Source organism: Mus musculus, chromosome 13 (genome assembly GCF_000001635.26).
Source record: "Mus musculus strain C57BL/6J chromosome 13, GRCm38.p6 C57BL/6J".
NCBI classification, from domain to species: domain Eukaryota; kingdom Metazoa; phylum Chordata; class Mammalia; order Rodentia; family Muridae; genus Mus; species Mus musculus.
This window is the reverse complement of record NC_000079.6, coordinates 36,207,751-36,233,304: the sequence shown is the minus strand read 5'-3', so window position 1 is coordinate 36,233,304 and position 25,554 is coordinate 36,207,751. Positions and strand designations below refer to the sequence as shown.

The following is a 25,554-nucleotide window of genomic DNA, read 5'->3' as shown; positions in this document are numbered from 1 at the left end:
CTATAAGAGGATTTTTGAAATAAACAACTTCGAACTGAAATCTGTTTCACATTAGATTATTTAATAGGAAATGCTTCAAATCTGAAGACAGAGATAGAAAATAGCAACCATCCATGCATCCATTATTCAATTTTATCAAATCACAACATTTTGTCATATTTTAATTCATACTTTTACCAAAAAAGTCAAAAATATAGATGAATGCAGTTTCCCACATTCTCCTGTTACTATTCCTTACTGCCCAGAAACGTGTATGTCTTATGTTGATATGCAAATTTAAAATAATATATGCTGATATGAAGAATGTATATTGGCTTCTTAGTGATGTCTTAAATGTTGTATGAATTATGCATCTGATGCTATGTAAGTAAAGATACTCCTATAAACCTTGTTAACACAGAGCAGCAGAGCCTCACTAAATTACAATAATGATCTTAAACACATGCTTTCCTTCATGCAAGGAAGAAGTCTGGAGGAATGAGACCATCAGGGGAACCAAAACAGGGGTCCACCTGGGGATGGTGACCGTGGCTCCAACAGCAGGAGGAACCGACAGTATCCCCTTCCCCACCCCCTTGGAGAAAGATATGAAGACAAGTATATAAAGTGAGAGCTAAAATCTAAACAGTATTATTTTTCCTCTAAGGATGCACAGTTAATTTTTCTCCTAGTGGCAATAGTGATCAGTACATCAATGTATGATTGTACCATGGGATACTCCATATTGTGAAGCATCTTGTCCATGGGATCTGAACATACAGAAACAAAACCAAGCAAGCCAAAACCAGACACTTAAGATTGATGACAATAAATCCACCATCACTGTTCCTGCTCTAGCTAATTCCAGTCTATAAAACTGCAAGATGAAAGACCAAAAGGCTCCCTCCCCGTTCCCTATTTCTTAGACAAAACCAAATCAACAACAGAAACCTTACATACAACCAGCCGCAGTGATCTGTTACACAATGTTCAGTAACTTTTGAACTATTAAGCCTTGAAACACAAAGATTTCTAAGTACCTACCATCTCCAAAAAGATGTGTCACAAGCCTAGTCAGTACTTGTTTAAGGTCGAACTCCACAAGCTTCACAGCCTCCATGGTGTGTGTCTCCTGCTTATGAGCAGAGCGAGAACCTTCTTCAAAGAGCTGCAAGCTTTCTCCATCCTTTACGCCAGCAAATAACTGGAAACAACCAAAAGGAATAATGAAAAGTGTAAAACAGTCTCTATTTAACAGCATAGAAATTCTGTTAAAAAATAATTATTACTTCAATTACAATGTGGGAATAAGAATTATATCTTAACAATGAATATCAAAAAATTAAGTTACATTTTAAAAGAAATTTTATAGTTAATATGCACATTTAAATTTATGGCCTTTTGTACTAATGCTGAAGCAAGCTCTGAGCTACCCAGGGTAGAGGGACTCTGGGAATTAAAACTGATGCCTGATCTTTGATGATCTGTTTCACACTTGCCTGAATTCACAGTCATCCTTACAGGAGACATTATCCAATTCTAATGGAAAGGCCAAGACACTCAGGGTCGCTCTAAAGCAGCGGTTCTCAACCTGTGGGTCCCTGTGAAGGTTGAATCCTTCATAGGGGTCACATATCAGATATCCTGCATGCCAGAGATTTACATTATGATTCATAACAGCAGCAATGAAAATGGTTTGGGGTCAACACAGCATGAGGAACTGTCTTAGAGAGTTGCAGCAACAGTATGGTTGAGAACCACTCGCTCACTGCTCAAGACAGACAGAGACCGAGGGTTGCCACAGACTAGGGAAGGGAAGGAGGACAGGCCCACTATGCAGAGTCTCATTCTGGACTGAATTCTGCCTCACTCGTGTGAGAAGAAATGTTTTAATTCCCACACACATAACTGAATGTTCCTTTTCGCTCCTCAGAGCTGCATGAGTTTTTTGCTTTGTTTTGTTCTTTGATTTTTTTTTTTTTGAAAATAAAGACTAATTTTGAAGAACAGTTTTAAGTCTGCAACAAAAGTGAGAAGGTAGAGCTATCAATATGCTACCAGTCCCCAACACAACACACAGACACACAGACACACACACACTGTTCCTCTACTACATAACACACATAGGCTTCCTCTACAAACTATATCTGAACCAAGGGACACACCTTATGTGATTTATGGCCTCATATTAACAGTCAGTCCTAACTGTATCTTAGCTGTGCTCACATTTGGGATCACTACTGAAGCTAGGTGGTCTATGGTTTTTGTCAATGTACAGTGAAACACAGTCACTACTTAACAGTTTATACAATTGTTTCACTGCCCTAAATGTTATCTGTCCTCTGCCAATGTGTCTCTCCCCAGTAGACCTAGTGTCGACTAATCTTTTCACTTCAGTTTATAGTTCATCTTTTCCAAAATACCATGACTAGAAACATGGAATACTGAGACTTTTCAAACTGGCTCTTTACACTTAGCCATATACACTTAAATTCTCTATCTTCTCTTGGCTTGAAAGCTCAAGTATAATTGTTTTGAATGCAACATTTTTTATTATTAACACATTTTTGTACTTGATGCTTTAATTTTTTCCAAATACTTCATACTCTATGCCTTAGGATTAAAATAGCAGAAAAATTGGGTATTGTTCTGCCACAGCACCAAAAGCAATGTCCGACAGTGTATATCGGTGCTAGGTGATTTTAGGTCTGTGGATGTTGCTAATCACTAGAAAGCCTGATGGCCTAAGTTGAGGACACTTTCAGCCTCAAAGACTGTAGGAATAGAGTATTGATGGGCCTATGGCCAACTTACAGTTTAAGATGAGAGTTCCCAGGGCTCACTTTCCACCTTAGTCTCCTGACAGCCCTAAAAGAGAAGGGCAGAAACCCCCACAATGCACCTCTGCCTTCATCAGGATCAGTTCAATGCACATGTCCTCTCCTTAAGAAATTGTCCCATTTCTACAACTTTTAAATACAGCAAAGTTCAGTGACATTGTGCAGCTGCGAAAGGTGTTCACCACTGAGTGTGACAACCTAAGTTCAAGTCCCAGAATTCCCACAGTAAAATGACAGAACTCACGCCCATGCAGAATACAAACAGACAGGAAGGAACACACAAACACATTCACACACGCACATGCGTACACACACATATGCATGCATGTGAAAAAAATGAATGTTAATATCTCAAGAATATCTTTAATTATTGTAATAGTATTTCATGTATTACTTATCTCTTTTTAATCCCTTCTGTCTCACATCTAATTTGCACTTAGGACAAGCTTCTGGAACTTGACTTTGTAAACTGGTTTCAGAATAATATTACAGGACTTCCAGGAAGTGAATGTCTTTCATACTTTATCCCTGACTGTTTATTTGTTTGTTTGTTTGTTTGTTTTATGGAGGTGAGTATTGAACACAGAATCACAGTATGCCTACTTCTATCCTTTTTGGTGTTGTTATTTGTTTAAATTAAGACAAGGTCTCACAGTGTAGCCCAGGGTTGTCTCAAAGCTGGACAATTCTAATAATTCTCACTGTCAAGTTCTAGGTATTAAACACCATGACCAGCCTGGTTCTTTGAAATGTTATCCAGTTTGATCACTAAAAACTCTAGCCTCTATCCAAATGATTTTTACTATATTCAAAATCTAAGCCTCTCTGAACTGGCAATATCATCTAAACACCTGAGGATGAAATTAAAGATAACTCCAAACATAGTTCTAGGGGCTGGAGAGACAGCTCAGCAGCTAAGTGCATTGGCTGCTCTTCCAGAGAAACAAGGTTAGGGACCAGCAGCCACACTGCGGTTCACAATCAGCTATACTCCAGTACCAGAGGATGTGACACCTCTTCTGGCCTCCATAGGCACCAAGCGTGCATGTTCTACACAGACACACATACACTCACACACACACACACACACACACACATGATAAAGCTAAAGAAAAAAGTATTTTAAATAATTCCAGCACCTTCAGCATTATCTGAATGTCCCCTGAGGAAACTAGATGAAAGAAACTAATAGCCCTTTAATTGCTAAATTATGTTTTTTCCAAAAAGAAAAGAAAAGAAAAACAGAACTTCCCAATGTGATTTGTAAGCTCTGAAAAGGGAAATGCTCTGTAGAGACTGTGGACCATGAATACTACTTTCCTTTAATGGTGAAGAATTTAATAACTGCATTAAATTGACAAACAACATCAGTTTCTCTTCATAGAAAACTTTATATTAAATAATGTTATTCCATTACTAGGATGAGGGGGAGCCATAATACAATCATTAAAAATTCAAGATTTAAAAGAAAACCATAACAGTAGAGTATCTACCATCTCTACATGGTAGGATCACTCATAATTTCCCCTTATTTTGGTGTTTTTATATAATTTGTACATTTCCTAATAAACAAGATTACATCTGAAGTTAGTTAGAGAGAATACAAATGTCATTTAAAGGACAAAAAGGGACATGGTGGGGGCTGGAAAGATTGCTCAGTGGGTAAACCATTTTTCTCCCTAGAGAACCTGGGTTTAGATTCCAACACCCATACTATGGCTCACATACCACCTAAAACTCAATTAGTAAGGAATCTATTCCTCTGATTTCCATAAGCATAAAACACAAAAATGGTGTATATATATATTTTTCCAGGCAAACTCTCATGCATATAGAGTGAGGGGCATAGAAGAGTATTTACTCATTAGTACTGTGCACTGCAAATAATACACTTGTCAACACTTACTGTTACAGTACACAATGCTTTGCTGTTTTGTATAAAAGCATAGAGCTGGATGCTTCTAAGAACGGAACCACTCCCCAAACAAGCTAACTCGTGGGAAATATGAAGAGGAGAATTCATATGACGGTAAGCAATTCATCAGTGGCAGACAGGTGAAAGCATAAGGGACTCTTGGTCAAAATCCAGAATCTAGGTATAGAATGTTTTAGTTTTCATGACTTTTTCAAGTATAATTTGCTTCTGTGAATTCTTCTTTCTCCCCTACCCTTCTCCCTCTTACAGCTGCTGACATCCGGTAGCCTCATATTCACCTGAGTTACTTTGGCTGTCCCTTCCCTCAACATCTCTGTTTCCCTGAATCATTCACTGCCCCCTTCTGCTTACATGACCTACACCTCAACACACACTCACATATACAAAAGTATGGAAACATTTCAAGACAGGCTCCATCCACATATGAGAACATGTGGAATTTCTTTGAGTCTGGGTTACCTTCCTTAATGTAATATTTTGCAGATTCATTCATCTACTATCCCACAAATATCATAATTTCATTTTTCTTTACACTTAAACAAAATCCCATTGTGCATATGTAGCGTATTTACATGATCCACTCATGCTGATGGACACACAGCTAGGCTGTCCTATTGTCTTGCTATTATGAGTAGAACAGCGTGAACCTACGAGGGCAAACATCTCTGAGGTAGAATGCACATAGCACTTAGGTGTTTGAGCAGAGGTGGTGGAGCTGGCTCATATAATAGCTTTTCTTTTAGGTTTTTGATAACTATCCACACTGATCCCCACCATGGCTACAATAACTCCCAGTCCCACCACAATTCAGAGGGTTGGTTTTCTTTTCCCCATACTAGCTAGCATTTCTTACTCTTTTGTTTCCTGGTGGAGGCCATGCTGACTGAAGTAAGATGTATTTTCAGGGTTATAACTTGGATTTGTTGACAGCTAAGGATACTGAACACTTAAAACAAATATTTATTAGCCATTTATGTTTTTTCTCTGGAGAACTGTCTATTCATTTTATTCACCATTTTGACTGATAGTTCTGTTCTTTTGATATTTAATTTTTTTCTTTATACATTCTAGATATTAACACCTTGTCTGGCAAAGATCTTCTCCCACTCTGTAAGCTGTCAACAGAGCACACAGCCTACATATACTTTATAATGTGTTAATCACCTTATGCTTCTCTATGTTCTTAAGTTTATGATCTCTCTTTGGCACAAATGCCATTACATTGTTAGCAAAGAAAAATGGAAAATTCTCTTAAATCTGCATTAGACCTGAAAAGAAACATTTGAACATGTAAGAAGTAAACACCTTCAATTTTAATCAAATGTAGCTCTTTCTGTGCTTGTTTGTTTGTTTGTTTGTTTTCCTGAACCACAGCTAAGGATGGCATCTCAAATAATAATAGCTAAAGCTAAAACTTAGCTGAAAGCTTCACACAATGCTGTAAGAAGAATAGTTCATTCTGTCCTTTCCTAAAGGATCACCATGGAAGCCATGACAAAGGAGCCTGGAGCAGCTCTTAGCTACTACATAAGAAAACTAAATGCAATGTGCATGGTCCCCTGGTGTGCCTTTCTCCAAACTCAAAGTACTTGCCTGATAAGACTAATGTATATCGAACATTAGTAATAAAGTGTACTCTCACTTTTAAAGCACATGACCCTCCTCTGAACCACACACAGCCTGTCACCATTAACTCTACCCCCATGCCACCTCTGTACACAGATAAAACCTCCAACTAAAAGTGTGTGTCTTCTTCAAGTTACAGAGGTAGCAGATAACGCTGAAAGGCAAGTTGTGGCCTAATCAATTCAATTATGGAATGCAGTAAACCATTTTCAACAAATCAGAAGCACTGGAATGTTTGTGCAAATACATCAAACATGCAGAAAATCACTCAGAAAGCAAGGAAGGAGCAGCAAAGTTAAAGCAAGCCTACTTCCATTATTCAAGGGAATTCAGTGAAGTACAGAGCTGAACATTTTATTTAATAACTACATATTAATATCAGTGTGTATAAAGAAAATGTAAATACTATTTATACAGGGAAAATAGGGTTCCCTTTTGAAATTCTTAAATCATTAATAGAAGAATTTTAAAATGGCAGGTGAGGTCATCTGTACAATATGGCACAAGAAAAAACAAAGAGTATCTATGCATAGCCAGCTATTATTTCTAATGGAACATAACACGGGGGCAGGAAGAGATTGTAAGGATCATCTATGCCCAGCTCAAAGAAGGAAAAGAACCCAGGAGGTGCTGATGTAGAGAGGGTAAGGTCATTTACACAACTAGAATCAAACCCAGACCAAAAGAATGATCTCACCCCAATCCCCGAGATGTTTAAGGGATACTTTCTCCCTTAATCTTGTGATGGAGAGACAGATCCACAATGTTGATGGACACTTAGCTTTCCATCAACCACACAAAACAGGCAGTGCCACCTCTTTTCACACTAGGCCTTCACTTATTTCTGACATTTTTATTACGCAGCCCGATACAAACCCAAATGACCCTAAATACAAATTCTATCCCGACTGCAGAAGCCAGGGGAATAGTTCAAATGAGAATAGAAGAGATGCAAGAAACTAATTCAGATACGGTTTAATAAGGAAAGTGGACAACAAAAGCCAATTAAATCTAAATTTTAGAAAGCAAAAATGATTTTTTTTCAAAGAGCCCTAGATGTTAAGCATACATTTCAAGGGAAAAAAAGAAGAGGAGGAGGAGGAAGAGAAGGAGGAAGAGGAAGTCAAAAGAATAATATACAAACATGCAAAGTTCTCACTATGCAAAGGGAAAGGGATTAGAGGAAAGTAGAATTACAGGTGGTTGTGTGGGTCTGGGCTATGGTTTCAATGCACAATTCCTTTTCTCTTTGCTCACTGAAATATCCAGAGACCACGTGCTCCTTAAGCACCACAAGCCTTACTGTGAGTGCTATAGTCTACCCATGCTGCCTATTTCTCTGAGTTTCTGTGACAGACCTTTTGACACTGCTGCAGCTCATAGAATCATAAGCTCATGGTAACAGGTATTTTCTACCTTGCAAAGTCATTGCCTTACCTATTACATGCTTTCATTTAATGCTTATAACGCTTGTTAACCCCAGATTCTTCAGTAAGAAATCAGGGAGTTCAGAAGTTAAGTGAGGTGCACCATGGCACAGCAAGAGATAGAGGCTGAATCCAAACCAACTCTACAATTGTGATCCAATTTGGGACCCAGCTCCCTCACTCTGGCTTCAATATAGAAAGGACCAGACAGACAGAATAAAGAACGTAATATAAAGCATGAACATAACTAAGCTTCCACGCCTCATATACTCACATTACTTGAGAAACTGTGCATAAAATGATGGTATTTACTCCAAATAAAAGACATTTTTGAATAAAGATCACTAAATTATTATTATTATTATTAATATTATTAATTGGAGGTGGGAAATTATGGGGCAAGTGAAACTGTGATACCACACAAAATCTTGGTAAGGCTGAATGGATTCAGAAATCCTGCTGTCCTCATAGCTGAGGACTGTAGGCAGGTGTTTCATCTACTCCCAACCAGGTTCCTGCCCTAGAACACCCCATGGAGAGGATCGTGACAATCAGTCACATAGGGGCAGTGCCCGAAGCAACTCTACATGCAGATGAAACATCCCTAACATCTCAGACATAGCTAATAGAAAGCATAGGCTCGTAGACCCACAACCCACCCCAAAATGTACATAAGACCCTGGCCACAATGAATAAAGCATGAGTTATCTCATCAAGACCTGAGAAAGTCTGCCATGTAGAGCTGTAACACGTTGAGAACTTCTCTCCAGAAGCTTTAGTAGCTGGAAGCAGTTCAAGGTTGCTGCTCTGTGACCTCCAATTTAGACTTGAGGCCTTGGAAGATCAACTCTCCCTCCCCTTCAGAGTGCAACGCTTCCACTGCTCCAGCCAGGTCAGAGTCCAGCAGATCTCTGCAGACAGTATCTGGTACACAGACCAGCAAGAGATAGCCTGGCCAGTAAAGTGAGAACACTGCAAATATGAGGCCCCAAAACAACATTTAAAAATCCATATATAATGATGTACACTTATAATACCAGTGCTAGGAAAGGGGAGACAAGCAGATTCCTGGGACTCTCTAGCTAGGCAGCCTGATGAATTCCAGTGCAGTAATGGATGCTGACTTAAAATAGGGTGACCAGCTCCTGGAGAACACCAAATAGGCTGACCTAAGTCTCTGCAAGCATGTATACACACATGTAAGCACAGACATAATTTAACAACAACCAGTTAAGCTTTCCTTTTGAGTAGACTAACATTTGTGAACTTGCACCAATGTGGACAGTTTGGGGACCATTCAAGTAGTGCTTCCCACACAAACGGAACACAGTCGTACTCTACACTAGCACTACTCACAGGAAAATGTCCTATGTTGGAAACCATGTGAACTTCTTAAGCAATGTACAACATGAGAGGCCAGTGCCCTACAGCATCTTTGTGCAAGCAACCTAGAGCCTCCGGGATCGCACTGGAACATCCTGGAACCCTTTTATGGCCTCTGTGTTTGACTCCAGTGATCTCAGCCCTTTCATCCTAAACTAAGAAAGAAAAGTGACAGAAAGGAAAATAGAAGAAAATGAGAAAATAAACATTTGAGAGTTGAATAAATCACACACAGAGATCGAAAGGAATTAGAAACACTTCTGAAATATGTCAACTGTTCAGAAGATTCATTCAAACGGAATTGACAGGTCTGTGACATTCTGTACAGTGTATGAAACTCTGAAAGATGATGTGTCCAAGAAAATAGTCAGTCAAGCCCTAAAAAAGGTGTGTAGGTGGATACACACTCACAAGTCAGAGCCCTTCTTGGGCACTCTGCAAGCATATCTACACAACACACCTAATGCGCATCAACCCAAAGATGATAACAAAAAACAACGTACTTTTCTGCCAGAATCGTGGGGTAGGAGAAGATGGAAAAAGAAGACGGTCTTCTCAGGCTCTCAGAGAAAACAGGCTCTGGTGAGCTCTTCACAAATAGCCTACACAACGGCAGGCATTGTGTTAAACTAGCAATCAGGAGACTGGAACTGGTGGATTATAAGACTGAGGTAGCCTGGGCTACATAGGGAGAGTCTCTTTCAAACAAACAATGATTTTGGAATGAGAAGACACAATAGCCAGGGAAGAGCTTGACTAGAAACTGTGACAGAAGCAGAAGCACGACTATGGTTGGAAAACAAAATGTGAATCAAGAGCAACATCTCTAAACTGTACGAAAGTTCTGCATTGTAACACATGGAGTGCAAAAAAAATAAATTAGTTAATTAAAAAAAATAATTAAAAATATTTCAACTGCATTTAAAAATTACAAGCCTTTGGTAAAACTGGCAGTCACTATTATATCAGCAATTTGGCTACATGGAAGCTTCTAAGGCAATCCCTGTTTGAGGTAATAGAGCTAGAAGGATCAGAACTACAGGCAAAGCATGAAGTATTCTTGGTCTGCATAGTATCAAATGTGAGGGAAAGTGGCATGAGGAAGGAACAGAGCATCATGCATATTGTGACTGGGAACTCTGACTGTGACCTGAAGCCAAGCAAAGCAGGTAAGTGCAGAAGTTGAATGCATGAAAGAACAGAGAGCAGAACCATGAACTTGGGTTTTGTCAGTCAGTACTTAATAAGGGGACAGGGTGTGGGGAAGTGAAAGGAGAAGAGGCAAGAATGACTTCAAAAACTGTATAACAGTCTACAAATGCAATTCTAGTTAGCAGCATCTTTTGTCTATATCATGGCATATTTCTCCAGATCATCCTAAATTAATCTAAAGTCTAAGTTAATCACATGACTGCTTTAGAAAGTACCTAATAGAAAAGAGCCACAGAGTAAAAGATTCACAGGCAAATCAAGCAAGACAAATAGTTACTTTCTCAGTAATATGAGAGGACTTAGGCAATCTGAGAAAACCAGGAGAGACTGTATGACAGACAATAATAACTGAGGTATTTGGGAGTAAAATCCCAACAGGTCCATGAAACATAAAACAGTAGCTAAATATTTCTCTATGATAAGCAGATTCTTTTTTACCCTCCTTCTCACATTTTACAATAACCTAGGCCAAGGAATCAGTTGTCAGAGAACTGAGTTCTACACAGAGGAACTGTTCTGAACAACTGTCCACCAACAAGTGAAAAAGGGCTTAAAGAGAGCAGACAGTCCATTATGGCTTGCCCAAAATGAGTCTGATGCAGATTACAGGATGCAAACACCATCCACCTTAGAAATCTCCCAATACTCATCCAGAATATCGTTCATTTAACATGACTGGAGCTCCCAGGTTCTGTGTTCTGCTAAGAGAGAAATAAGTAGAGAGTGGACAACAACAGAACATACACATAATGCCAGCCACATAGATATTTTCATTCCAAATCCTGTAGCTTACACATTGTAGGCCAGCATGAGACCAGTGCCATCTAGAGGTAGAGGGTAGTGAGTAGCATCATCACTGGCCAGGATGAAAAATTTGTCATCAAAAATACATCCATAATGTATTTCTACTTTCAAAACATTAATATCTAGCAAATTGTATTTATAATACCTTTTAAATTAAAGCCAGATATAACTGACACCAAGGTCACATAAGCTTAGTATAATGCCAGTTGATTTTTTTATTTCTGCACTTTTTGCCCTCCGTTGGTAATTTCTGAAAGAAACAGTGCTTCAGAAGATAATCCCAAGGAAACAGAGAGATAGACAACCCATGCCACTGATTTAGCTCTGCATTTGGAAGTCGCCTGTTCCTTACACTGCCAGCAATCCAAGAAGCTAAAACAAGAAGGCTTGGGAATAATGAAACAAAAGTGAATGCAGGTAGTAATGCAGAAAAAGGAGTTCAGGATGGGCACAGTAGCACACTCCCGTCATCATAGCCAATGAATGCTTAAGCAGAAGATTCAACTGAGCCAAACAGGCAGACACTTGCTTGGGAACTACAGCAAGACAGTGTCTTAAATTTAAAATAAAGAAAAGAAAAAGAAAAAGAAAACAAAAATATCTTGTCTGTGAAGAGCAGGTATGCAGCCTGTGGCCACTCCTGAAAAGTAGCAAAGGAAGCCCTGTTGTTAATCTGTGTTCTTGGAGAATGTGAGCGCTCAACCTCTCTGTCTCTCTATGCTTCCCATATGCCATGAAGTGAGCATCCTGCTGCACTATAAGCTCCCACCATGATGTACCGTGTCATCATAGTCCAGATTCAACAGCCAAGGGACTACAGACTAAAATAAGCCTTTCTTCAAATACTAATATACTTTAGAAATTTGTTATGGTAATAAAAACCTGACTACTACCTTATTGAATTGTGACAAATATATCATGCTAATATACTGTTTTTAATAGAGGGAAAGCTGGTTTTGGGATTCTGAAGATCTCTCTAGCATTGGCAGAGTTTCTGCAAACCTAAATCTATTCTATAATAAAAGTGCTATTACAGTAATGAATATGGAGACAATATACTCCTTTACCTGAAGTCTACATGCCCAACAGTCACATCAAACTCTTTCTGTGAATGAAGATGCATAACCATGATTTTCAAATAGCTTTAGCACCAGCAAGACCTCCAGAGCAAGGACCATCACCACAATGCATTCAACACTGCAGACGCTTTACACCATCCTTGTTAGTTACTTGGTTAATTTAGAACTACACCATCAACAAACACATGCTGAGTCAAGAAGCACGTTTCAGAGTTGAAAGTTTTAACTGTTCTATCCAATTAACAAACTCTACACTTGAACACATTCCACTCCTTAGAATATTACCAACCCTCAATCTTCTCTTGAAAAAAAAAATTACTGGTCTTTCTCTCTTCCTTGAGAACAGAAGTCATCCAATAGACTCCCAGTGTCTAGTCCTACATCCCCTTCCACCACCAGTCCTGTCTCGGGTGCAGATGGGCTTCAGTCCTTCACTTGTCCTTGACTTTACAGAAGGCACCCTTCCTTTAAATCACAGCCTCCACTGGCAGGCTCGAGAGCGTCTCCCTCCCCTGCCTCCTGGATACCTTTATCCCATCATTGTTCCTTAAAGTTCTTTCTTGGAGCACATGGCCTCACTCCTGTGCCTGTCATCCATCTTCTGGCTCTTCCATCTCAATGAAAACGTTTAATTCTTCCCTCTAAACAAATGAGCCAAACAAATTAAAACTGGCTGTTGGGCCAGACCATGCTGCCTAGTCACGTGTGTACAGGGAAAGGGCTCACTCCTTTGCCACCTTCCACACAGCTTCCCTTTCCTGTGGCTGTCACTGTGCATTTGGAATCCACAAGCCTCATTCTCAGCTTCCAATACTCCTTCGCCTTCATCTGCATACCATGCCCTAGAGGAACGGATTCACCTCCTAACTCTAGCTTTCAACTATAGGCAAAGCCTTTGACTTTCAATGCCACACGTTCTTAGGAATTTTGTCCAAAAACAAAAACACATTACCCCTAAAAGCTGTGCTGGGACCCAAGAATACACCTGCATACAAGGTGTCTGCATGTACAAATTCTCCAACTAAACATAACCCAGGCTCAATTGTTTTTCCTGTTCCCATCAGAAAACATAATTCTCTTGTAATCCTTAACTCTGAAAATGAACCAAGAAAACAATGCCAGGGCTCTTACTTTCCCTCCCTGCCCACTGAATGAAATCCAGTCAATTCTTCCACCTACAAGTGCCTTTGTGCCTACCCCCTTGCCAGCTCCTTGGCCAGGCTCGCACTCTACCAGTCACTCGGGATGCAACCATTTCCTAATGTCTTTTTAGCGTCCCTGTACATGGGAGTGCTGTACTCGGCTTACTACTCAAGTGTCCAATCGATTGCATCATTCTCAGTCTTCAACATTCTAGAAGAGCTCTACATTCCCTTTGTAACCAGAAATTCAGATGTCTGGAAAGTTACACAGGAACTCTTTCATGAAATTGCTCATGCCTCCCCCTTTACCTTCATCACTAGCACCTCTCCATGTGCCAGGCACACATGATATATGCTCTAGGGATGTGTCACAATTGTCATATTTTAATGCTGTCAAATGTTACTCTTAATATCTGAAATATAAGACTTCTTTTCTGCAGCCATAATATTTTGTTTAATATTCTTCAAAAAAACCTTTATTTTTCCCCCATATCAGAAGTGATTTCTCATTTCCAAGTGTGGTTCATCTTTGTCACCATGCTAATTGCATGATATACAGCCGATAGCTGTTTATCATTCATAAGGCTATGAACAAGGTCAAGATCTCAGTTCATATATGTCACCTCAACAAAGCCTATTATAGATAAATAAGTAGACAGGACAGTCATATAAAGAATAACTTAACTCCAGTTAACTTAACTCATATAAAGAATAACTTAACTCCCCACTATTGATCCTTGGACCAGAAGGAAATGGGTAAGAATCCCCTCAAAGCAGACCCACATGCACGTGGATGCATTTGTCTCACCCCCAGAGCTCCCAGACCTGCACAGCCCATGAATGCAGCAAGAAAATTCAATTATATTAGTAAATCCAACCAAAGCATTTCAGCAAATATTAAGTATTCAAGTCACTTTGGAGAAAGGATTGGGACTCTTATATTAAAGAGATAGCAGACTCATCTAAGTGGATTCGAGCTGCTAATTTGCACAGTTTTTAATTTCTTTAAATAACTGGGATCGTCTGCTTCTCATTGGGGAAGACTTGTGTTTGAAAGGGCCAGTTAAACACTGCTCTGTCCTTGGGTCTCTGTGGGAAGTCCATTCTTGCTTCAGTTAATTGATATCGAACCAGCTTTGTCTTTCCTTGGATTTTCTGTAATGCACCACATGCCAATTAATCAAATTACAGCGATCAGCACAGGGGAGAGAATTCACTGAAACCGTGTATTACAAAAGAGACTTCCTTCTTTCCCTGCTGCTATCTTATTTCCTCACCCTGTAATAAGACTTTGTGCCAGTGGGGTAAGGGGAAGAGATCTGAAATAGGCTGAATATTAAGACACTGTAGCTGAGAAACAATGACTGCCACACAGCTGAAGCAAACAGTGCTTGTCGGGGCACTGTTCCAGATGAGGTACCCGCCTTCCACTGGACACACTCTTCTAGGTTCAGCCTCAGCTTCTTCAGAGAGTAATTATCCTTCATTGAAAATGACACTCATTTCCAAACCCACATGATCTGCCCAAATCTCCCACCATGTATAATATAAAATTCAATTTAAATAGTCAGATACCTGGCTAAGTAAATCAAAGATATGTTCTTGACATGCCAGTGTCAACAAAAATTCTCAGCGAGGCAGGGTCATCAAACATTACTCCATGCTGTTCCCTTGGCATGGTCTAAGGCTATCCTCGATGATTGGTCAGTGCAGGACCACCAGGAGTTCCTGAACCACAGGACTTATCAGGAATAAAAAATATACAAATGACTATTTTAGAATAACAAAAACATCAGAAATAAGAAGGACCAGATACCTGAGGAACATTGACAATATTCAGGCAGCTCTATGCATGATCAGCACAGAAAAAGCAAACACTAACTGTTAAGGTGAGGGGAAGGATAAGGGTCACAACCATGTATTAAGTTCCTTCCAGCCATCAGCTAGCCTTCCAGACACTGTCTCCACCTCTGGTTATTATCCTCATCTGAAGGAAACTGAAGTTTAGAGTAGTTAATCAAATGAGCCAAAGTCATCTGTGGGACCATGGAGCTGTGGGGTGCTGGAGCCATGCAGAGCAGGCCTAGAGCAAGAGTGGGGTCCAGGCATGTCCAAACCTGTGGGACCATGGAGCTGTGGGGCGCTGGAGCCATGCAGAGCAGGCCTAGAGCAAGAGTGGAATCCAGGCATGTCCAAACCTGTGGGACCATGGAGCTGTGGGGTGCTGGAGCCATGCAGAGCAGGCCTAGAGCAAGAGTGGAATCCAGGCATGTCCAAACCCTGTTTGCTTTGTCTCAGTCTGCTTTGTTTTTATTTTATCTTATTTATATTTTTTGATCCATATTTGCATTCTAATGAAAGAAAGATAGGGTGTAGATTTGGGTGGGTGGGGAATTGGTAAAGACCTGGGAGAAGTTGGGAGAGGGAAGTGTAATCAGAACATATTCAATAAAACAAAGATTATACAAACAAAACAAAAGAGGACTAGAGGAAGGGACCCTGAAGAATGACAGCTGGGTTCCTATGGGTTCTGCGGCTCGAGAGAACACTACTATTAACCATGACTAACACTGACAAATTTCCAAACTTTTAGAAACATCTGGAAAGCTGGAATCCCCACAATCCTTCTGAAAGAAAATAGCAGCAGATCATTGATGGTGCTCTGTGTCAGCTGTACATTCCAATCACTGATGGAGCCTTTCAATAATAAATCAGCATTAGTAAAGATGATTCACTGTGGATGAATTTGTTGTAGACTGCTTGATAAATCATATAGTCTGTATGAACATATGACAAAATCAATATCTAACTATCTGATTTTAAAGCGATATTTTGGGCACCAGAGTTCAATAATCATTTGTAGCGCTACTGCCAAAGCAGTATATTCTATGTCGAAAAACCCAGTGAAGTGGAACAATGCATCCTCTGGTCTACTGTCATTCCACTTACTAAGAAGTGGTATTGAGGAAGCCCACACACTAATTACATGCAGGAACTTTAAGTCAGTATTCACAACAAATTCCTTTGTGTCTCTAGGTATGACTTTTCCATATCAACCCATTTATTGGATGAATAACATCCTGTGTCCCAAAACGTGTCTAAACATTATGGAAGGGAGCACACCCACTTTGCCAGTTATTGCTGTATTGCGCCTTCAACATCAGTAATCCTTCTTTGTCTGCTCGGAGACAGTCTGTGGGCCCTTGAAACATTTTCTTTCTGCCAACTGACAATAAGTGAGGTGGTCAGCAGAAACTGCCGGAGAGACATCACAAAGGAAAGAATTTTTTCTTCCCTCCTTCTCCTCCCTCCTCCTCCTCCCTCCTCCTCCTCTCTGCCAGCCTTACATCCACTCCTCCTCTTTCTCTTCAGAAAAAGGCAGTCCTCCCATCGACATCATCCAAACATGGTATATCAAATTTCAGTAAGACTAGGCATTTCTCCTCCTATTAACGCTGGACGGGACAACCCACTAGGAGGAAAAGAGTCCCAAAAGCAGGCAAAAGAGTTAGAGAATGGCCCTATTCCCACTGTTTGAAGTTCCACAGAAAGACAAGGCTACACAACTGTAAAACTTATGCAGTCTAGTGCAGTCCCAGGCAGGCTCCCTGGTTGTCATTTCGGTCTCCGTGGGACCCTGTAAGGCCAGGTTAGCTGATTCTGCAGGGGTTTCTTGTGGAAGTCCCCTGGGACCTTCCTTCAGTCCCTCTCTATTCATTTGCATAACAGTATTTTTGCAGGCAATGCTCCCTTAAACAGCCTTTGCTAGAAGGGATATTTTCATCAAATCCTCAATTGTATCCCTTCCCTGATTAATCTGTTACGTGATTTGTGGTATGATTTCTTTCTCATGGTTGGGCCCTGCTACCCTTGCTCCTCTGGAAGGAGAAATAGCTCTAAGAATGTCTGGCTGGAAAAACAGACACATGTATCACCATGTATTTAAATGTGGTAGCTATCTTTTGCAGTTCAATTTGGCAGTCTTGAGTGAAGGAGACACCCAAAAGCAACAGGTACTAACTGCCTCTCTGTTCAGGATTCTAGTCAGCAGAAGGGTCACAAAGAAGATAGTCTGGCACCCTCAAGAAACCTACTAATCTGGGTGGACACCAGGGATAAACAAAGGGATTTTTCAAGATAGTAAGTTGCACAATGCAACAGTGAGCTACATGAGTTTATATATAAAAGGCTGCATGAGTCTCAGGCTATGGGGCTACCAAGTTTCTCTTGCTGCAATCAAAACTGCATTATCTGAAAAATCCCTATGCCAAAGAAAAAGACTGGTCAAATCAAATATGCCTCCAAATCCTTCTGTATCTTCCAATAGAGGGGTATTACCCAAATTACATGAGCTATGGATTCCTGTGACCAGTAATTTCACTTTCAGAGAAAAACCTAAGTACACATCTGGGTAAACAGATGAAAAATTAAAGACAAGCTGGTTTTAGTAAGTGTGTCTTTGACAAGAGTCCTGCCTAAAAGATTTTTAAATAAGAGATTAGAGAAATGTGGCCACTGTAATCTATCAAGGCGAAATTAAAATGCCCTCAATAAAACTCCTCCACATGAGGCTATTAAGGAAACCCAATAACCACACAGTAGAGAATAAATAACCATCATTCACTGAAAGACAGAAAGTGATTTGGGGCTGAAAGCAGAAATAAAGAGAGTACCTTTGTCTCACAGAAAGTGCTGCAGTGGGGAAGCTCAGAGAGAGAAGCCCAATAGGAGGGTTCTAATGAACCATCTGGAAGAAGGCAAGTTACCAAAGGTAGAAAAGAAAAACTCTCTAATAATGACTGGCAGTGACTTCCTACAAGGAACCAGAGAACTGTTTATATAAAGGATATGCACTCCAATATGCTTCAAATGAATGGTACCCACTCCATTTGAAAACATGACAGCCAAGGAAGGGATCCAGCCGAAGAAAGAACACCCTCTACACTGACCTATAGAAATGGTTAATGACCATGATCACTTTATAAAAGGTGGACGCGGTACATGAACTTGAACACAGACATACTGATTGCCACTTCAATAAATGTGCTCTGATCAAAATTACATCAAATCTTTCTTACTATACCTTCACATATCCCTTCTATGGGAAAATTTGTTTTTACATCAATATTCATGAGTTATATACTTATGTTAAAGTGTTTATTGCTTGTTCCTAAATTGAATCTTTATCTATTAAGACCTGAAGATTTATACTTTACAGTAAAGAAAAATTTCAAAAACATTCTAAGCACAGAGGTAAGCAAATCTTGATAAATAAACAACACTTTATCTGTCAGGTGAAGGCATGGATTTAAAATCCTATTTCTAACATTTCATAAAAGAAGTAACCCAACCCTCAAGACAGTATCAAAGACAACTAATTTTATCAAACTTGCCACACTGCTGTTGTGGTTTCAGCATCCTCAAAGACCAATGCTGCCTTGGACTAACCAGGAAGATGAGAAATAAAACAGATGCACACATTATTGCGTACAGTAATTGTAAACTGTGCACTGAATGTGGTTTTTTAAACTAACTGAGTCAGAGTGGAATGTCTCATCAAAAGGGATAAAATTTGCATATGATGACTACATGTGTGCATGCATGGACAAAAACCTGCATACGCCTGCCTCCGACAATGCAGGGGATGCAGACATACACAGGAAATGCAGACTGGGCACTAAGTGACACACACACACACACACACACACTGTAGGATGTCAGTCTCCTCCACAGCTCCTCACCATAGACCATCAGTGCAGGCAACAGATAACCCTGGCTCCGTAGAGCACCTTCAACCCCCCTTGGAAACAGGAGAGTTTTGAGCACTGTTCAATGTATGCATTTTTTACTAATATTTATAACCAAACTACATTGACACATATTTATATGACAGGCTCTCCAGTGGGTCTGTCTAATATACAAAATTTGCCATTTTTTACAAAATAGTTTTAAATATACAGAATAGTGGTTCACACAGTCTTTTGTTGTTGTCTTGCTTTTTTTTTCATCTCTAAATTCTCCTAATATCCTAGAAATCATAATATTCTGCCCAGTGTGCAAACACTGTAACACTTATCTCTTCCATTCCCCCTTTCCTCCTCAGTGGCTGTCACTGCCCTGACTCTCATTTTGTGTTTAGTGTGTCCACGGATTTTTTTTCACACTTTCATCACCTAATTATTTAATTTGAAATTTGTGTCTGTATAGGATAAGGCAAAGAATACAAAAGTTGTAACAGCATGAACTGCTGGGCATATTATGAATAGCTATAAAACAGATAGCAGTTTAGTACAGCTCCAGTTACTGGAATCCTTCAAGACAACATCAGTATTAAAGCCTCACCACCGAGGAAATACGCACCCAGTTTATTTTACAAATAAGGCCCATTTTGTTTATGACTTCCCCTCTTGTTGGAAATTTGAGTCTTTAACTTTTAACAAAAAAAAGGTCAAACAAAACATAAAATTGTTATTTTCATAGAAAATGACCAAACTGCTCTGTGGAGTGGTGGGAACCGCACTTGCTTCTAAAATGCTGAGACTCTTCCGATGTCACTCAACACTGGCAATCTCCGGGATCATTAAATGTGCCGACCTGCTTTTCTACATGCACATTTCCTAATGAAGCCGATCCGTGCTCACTGGTCAATCATGTATGATGCTCTTCTATCAAAAGGTCTTGATGATATCCACCCTTTACTTTGACTTTTTAAAGCATAGTAAACTTCAAAGTATGTAGATGCATCATGTTTAAAGAAGGAAAGCCCTTGTGTGTGTGCTTACCATTCACACTCACTTTTAGAAAGAACATTAACCCTAGGAACTTTGGAAAGCCCTTGCACCAAAGGTGGATAGTATTGGTTCATTCTTCAGATCAAAAATATTTTTTTGTTGTTTACTATTCTCTCATTTTGCTTTGCAACTTCTCGATATATACCTGGCCCCTTGTAGAATATACTGGATAAGCATACTCACTTTTTCAAATTTACACAAATGGAATCACACTGCTGAGACGTCTGAAACTTACTTTTACTTCCAACTCAATATTGCGTCTCCTGTTCACTACACTTACAGAGTTGTGTTTATTTCTACAGTTCTATGATCTTGCAGACAACCAAAAAATACATTAAAGTCAATTTAATTTACTGCTACTGTTCTTGGTAGAAATTGGGATTGTTCTATATTTCAACCAATTCTAATACTTTTATTAAAATAAAAAGATTTAGTGTCTACTTCCTGGTAGATGAGACTCCCTCAAGAATGTGAGCTTGAGGGTAGGAGCTCAGTGCAGGTTTTTACTTTCAGACTTACAGACCCAAGGCCCGCAGTCACGTGCACTAGGGGTGTGTGCGCATTTCCCACTGCTGAAACGCTTTACTGTGGTCAAGACCATTGGTGTTTTAATAAATGCAAGAATTTCACCCAAACAGGCCTTATCTTTGTCTCTCTTCAATCTAGTATGTCCTTAAATGGCAACATATGAAGGCTTTTATCAAAAGCTTCAATCACACACACTTTTTATCACCAGCTGTAATCAAAGAATTTCCTCAAATTTCCTCTTTTTTCCTCAAAGAATCTCACAATTCAGCTATTATATTGCACCAAGGGAGGAATGACCTCCTAGATTTTCTTCCACAGTTTTTAAAGACTTTCATTTCACAAAGGATTAAGTCATCCAGGAATGAATTATGCATCCACTGAGGGACTGAGGAATTGTCTCACAGATAACTGTCTCAGAACAATTAAGAGAGAATTTATTATCTTCCTGCTTCTGCAATTCCATTCCTATTTGGTAGATTTATATATGCAAGCACAATTATTTCAAAATTCTGCATTTTACTAACTTTCTGCCACTGCTAAAATCATCTTTACAACCATAAATTGTATGTCTTAACATCTAGTAAGGCAAGTCCTTTATACGTAACTCTGGAACATGAGTTTTATGACCAGTCATTCAAGTTTTCCAATACCAGGAGACACTGTCAGATGTAAATCACCATTATGATGACACTGTTTTCTTACTTCTAAAAATACATACATATAGCACGTCCATCTTTTCTCCTTTTATCATATCCTGAATGGCCTTTAATCACTTTATCCATAACTATCTTGTGTAGCTTATACAGAATTTATATGGAGGACTTCAAGGTTCTAACTGGTACTGTGCATGGAATCCTTATGGTTTGCTATTTGGTTACTGCTTATGAGAAGAAATGTAATGTTTCCACATTTTCCTTGCACTTAATACCCTTGCTGAATGAATTCTCTTTCTACTCCAAATAAGTCTGGATATTCTATTAAATTTTTGATGTGTATAATTTTGTCATATGCAAAGAAAATAGCTTTAGTTTCTGTTATCTAGTGTTTGTATCCTTCTAAGATTTTTAAAATTGATTTGCGTTTATTATTTGGATAGGTGGATCTGTGTATGGGTATATGAATGTAAGTACGAATGCTGAAATAAGCTAGAAGCATTGGATCGCCGTGGAGGTGGAGTTACAGGGCATGGTAAGTTGTCTGACATGGACGATATGAACTGAACACAGATCCTCTGCACGAACAGTTCCCACTCTTAACCACTGAGCCACCTCTCCAGCCTTCAGGCTCTCTTTCTTTCTGTTCTTGGTGGTGCTAAGGATTGAACCAGGGCTTAAGGTCCTCTGTTTTACCCTATGAGGGGAAAATTTCTACTTCACTAATGAGCAGAAGCAGAGGAGCAGGTGACTGGCAATGGTGGCGGATTTAGATAGATAATGATTCATCATTAGTCATAACAGATGCTGCAAGTGCCTGACAGACATCATTTGCAAAGTTCAGGAAGTTCCTTTCTATTCTTAGTTTGCTAAAGTTTTTACCATGTGTCATTAATGTCATTAAATGTATTTTTAATGCTATCAAATAATTAAATTTCAAATTATTTTCTACATCTATTGAGATAGTCACATGCTTTGTTCTCTTTTTATGAGTTAATGGAATGGGATACAATATTGAATTAAACTTATAAATGTTTCATTTAATAAATATTTGCCTATTCATTAAAACAGAAGAACTGATACCCAAGGAGGTGAAATGTTCAAAGTTTCCTTTTTTATTTAGCACGAATATAAACAGGTATAACTTCATAAAATGAGTCTGATGAATGTCAAGGTTTCTCTTCTATGAAACAAACTACACAAGTCTTTTACAATTAGGTAAGAACTTATGTGCTAAATCACATGAAAAATGGAGAAGCTCTCAATTCCAGATTTGATGCCTTTCAGATTTCTATTGTGCGCCATTTATACTCTTTTCTTTAATGTATCCTGCCTTTTAAAAGGAATTGGCAGCTTCTGTCTCATGAGAGCAGGAGCCACATGACAGAATATGCTGAACCAATGTCCTTGACTGACTGGTCTCAATGTTTGCTGTGTTTTAGTTTTGTAGTCGATGAATCTCAAAAACATGTAAACACAAAAAAAGATGACTGCATGCACACAATACCCAATTATAATTCAAAGCCCACCACCTTACACCCACCATAAAAATGCCAAAGCAACTATTATTATGAACACAATCCCAAGTCCTGTATTTATCATGCTGGTACTTCAATATGTATTTCTAAAACAAAGACTTTAAAAAGTTTATTTTCCCATCACATTTTAAGAATAAAAAAAAAGAAACACATTCTTTTCAGGTGTTTCGTTAGTATTCACATTTCCAAGCACCTTAAAGACTCTGGAAGCCCTGAGCTACCTGGACCAAGAAAATACAAACCATCACAGCTAGTGTGACAGGTCCTGGGGATTGAACTTCAAGGTGTCAGGAGTAGGTTCCTACACAGGGATGCTCTTAAGGGAGCCCTGTCACCTAGTTATGGCTGGATTGTTTGGGGTTTACCTTTTGGGTTTATATATTTATTTATTTTTAACTTTTATTGATTCTTTGTGAATTTGACATCATGTACCCCAATTACATTCATCTTGTCCCTTAGTATCCATTCTCTGTCCTTGTAAGCTCCCCTCCAAAAGAAAATTTGATAGGAAAAAAAAAAAGTGTGGAAGAAGCTATAGCATGTCACTGTGTGTCAGACAGAATACCCTTTTGTCCACATAGTTCTATTTGCAAATGTTCACTGCAATAAGTAATTGGTCTGTTTCCAGGACATGGTCTTCTTTCTGCTCCACTATCAATGCTGGACCCTCACTGGGACTCCTCTCAGAAAGCCTGTTGTTGTTCTGTGTCATTGAGATCCTACAGTTTTGGACCTGCATTACTAGCCCTTTTACCTGCTCCAGCAGGTCATAGATAAGATAGATGTTGTGGTGGACTAGCTTAAAGCACTTGATCTGGGCTTGGATGGTAGCTGAATTATTCAGCCTACCAGCTCTCCTATGTACACACCACCAAGGCTAGTTCTCCAGCACTCCCCAGGCTAGCTCCTCTGATGCTGCTGCCAGCAAGAGGAGGGGCCAGCTCTCCCACTCTCATACCCTTGGGGCCAGTTCACCTGCACCTTCCACATCAGGGCCAGCTCTACTGTGCTGCCCAGGTGAGATGCAGGGCCCACTTCCAACTGAGTACTAGAGCTGCTGAGGGGTAGGGCAGCTCTCCAGCTCTCATGACCTTCTAGGTCAGCTCTCCTGCCTGCTGCAGATAGTAAAAGGAGAGGCAGCAAGAGCATCTCTCCCTCATTGATGCCAGCCCATAGCAGACAAGTGGTAGGACCAGCTCATCTGTGCCCCTGCTACCAACATCGGCTCTACTGTGCTGCCCAGGCCAGGTGCAGAGCAGCTCTCCTCAATGCTGCAGCCGCTGAGGGGCAGGGCCAGCTCTCCTGCTAGAGCAGGCTGCTAAGGCAAAGGGGAGTCATTTTGCTGTTCTAGTGACTCAGTTCTTCTGCAAAGACTTGATACCCAGAATTGTATATCCATCTCCCTTCCATCATTTTGTTTAGAACAACTTGGCATGTTCTAGCATCTTAAAATGAATACTGAATTCATTAATTTGTATACATCATGTAAATGCAAATATCACAGAGAATACTTAAATGTAAATCAAGCTTGTTTATCGATTTTCTGACTTCTATACCGTTTCCCATTTTGTCTAAATAATTTGCATGTCTCTGACATTATCGTTTAGCATCTTTGACCATGATCATGAATTTGTCAAACTTAACCTTTAAGTCACCAATGTTGCTTTATATATCAACATTATAACAGTGGGCAGATGAAAGTTCATAATTCAGAAGGCTTCTTAGGTTATCTATTTGGGGCTTATGCACATTTATCTTTCTTTTTTCCTTTAAATTCTGCTTCTAATGTTAATACTGGTGCATCTGACACCTTGCTGAAGCATTCGCTGAACAATCTTTACAGTCCTTCACACCACTCTAGAGTGTGGAAACTCATACACGAGAACGGATGCTAATGTCATAATTTGGACTTGTTTTCTTTTCATCCTGATGTCTTTGAACTTAAATATTTTTATACATTACTCCTTTTTCTGTATTATTCTTTTCTTCCTCCATTCATTCTGAAGGCATAGGTGAAATCCCCAAGTTTGCTTCAACACAGAGTAAGCTACCCAGTGTTTCTTTCCGGCCTTCTCTGAACCAGAGCTTCAGCAGGCTTGCTGCTAATTACTCCGCGGAAAGGGTTGCAGAGGTTACTGTCACTCACACTTTTACTCAGTCAGTGCTCAGTAAGACACAGTTGTCCTTTACTCATTTCTGTTATGATCGATATTTCTCTCTCTGCATTCTCTTCTTGAGACAGGGCCTCACTATGTAGCCTAGACTAACCTCAAACCTGAACTCCTATGCCTCTTCCTCCTAAGTACTGGGATTGCTGGCACACACACCATACTCAGCATCAGTGTTTCTTTTACTCTAGGATTCTCATAAACTGTCTTGCACATGTAATAATGAATACAAACATTATTAAATAGCAAAAAATGAAACGACTGTTTTAAGCACATATGTACACATATCTTAAAAGAAAAATTTTAAAGTCTTATTCGTAGAAAAATAAACAAAAACAAGAAATAACTCTTTGTTATTAAGAGTAGAGAAGATTTAGAATCAAGACTTCAACAGAAGACAAGAATTCAGAAATGACCCTCTGCAGTGTTCATGACTGCTGTGTCAAAC

At 39.5% G+C, this 25,554-nt stretch overlaps 1 protein-coding gene and 1 long non-coding RNA gene across 12 annotated transcripts in view; both read right to left on the bottom strand.

Annotated features, from left to right (window-relative positions):
* The window catches only part of Fars2 (phenylalanine-tRNA synthetase 2 (mitochondrial)), a 420,168-nt gene that overhangs the window by 304,291 nt on the left and 90,323 nt on the right, over positions 1-25,554 (bottom strand). For all 11 annotated transcript variants that reach the window (XR_003950479.1, XM_011244345.3, XM_006516769.4 and 8 more), the window contains one exon: positions 1,024-1,183. Coding sequence is in view for 10 of the 11 variants with exons in the window: in XM_011244345.3 (XP_011242647.1) it covers positions 1,024-1,183 (160 nt within the window). In the remaining variant the exon portion in view is untranslated. The remainder of the gene's footprint in view (positions 1-1,023; positions 1,184-25,554) is intronic.
* Positions 5,283-25,552, bottom strand: Gm40912. Its single transcript, XR_873236.2, has 2 exons — positions 15,708-25,552; positions 5,283-15,626 (listed from the first exon to the last, which is right to left on the bottom strand). It is a non-coding gene; the product is annotated as a predicted gene, 40912 (long non-coding RNA).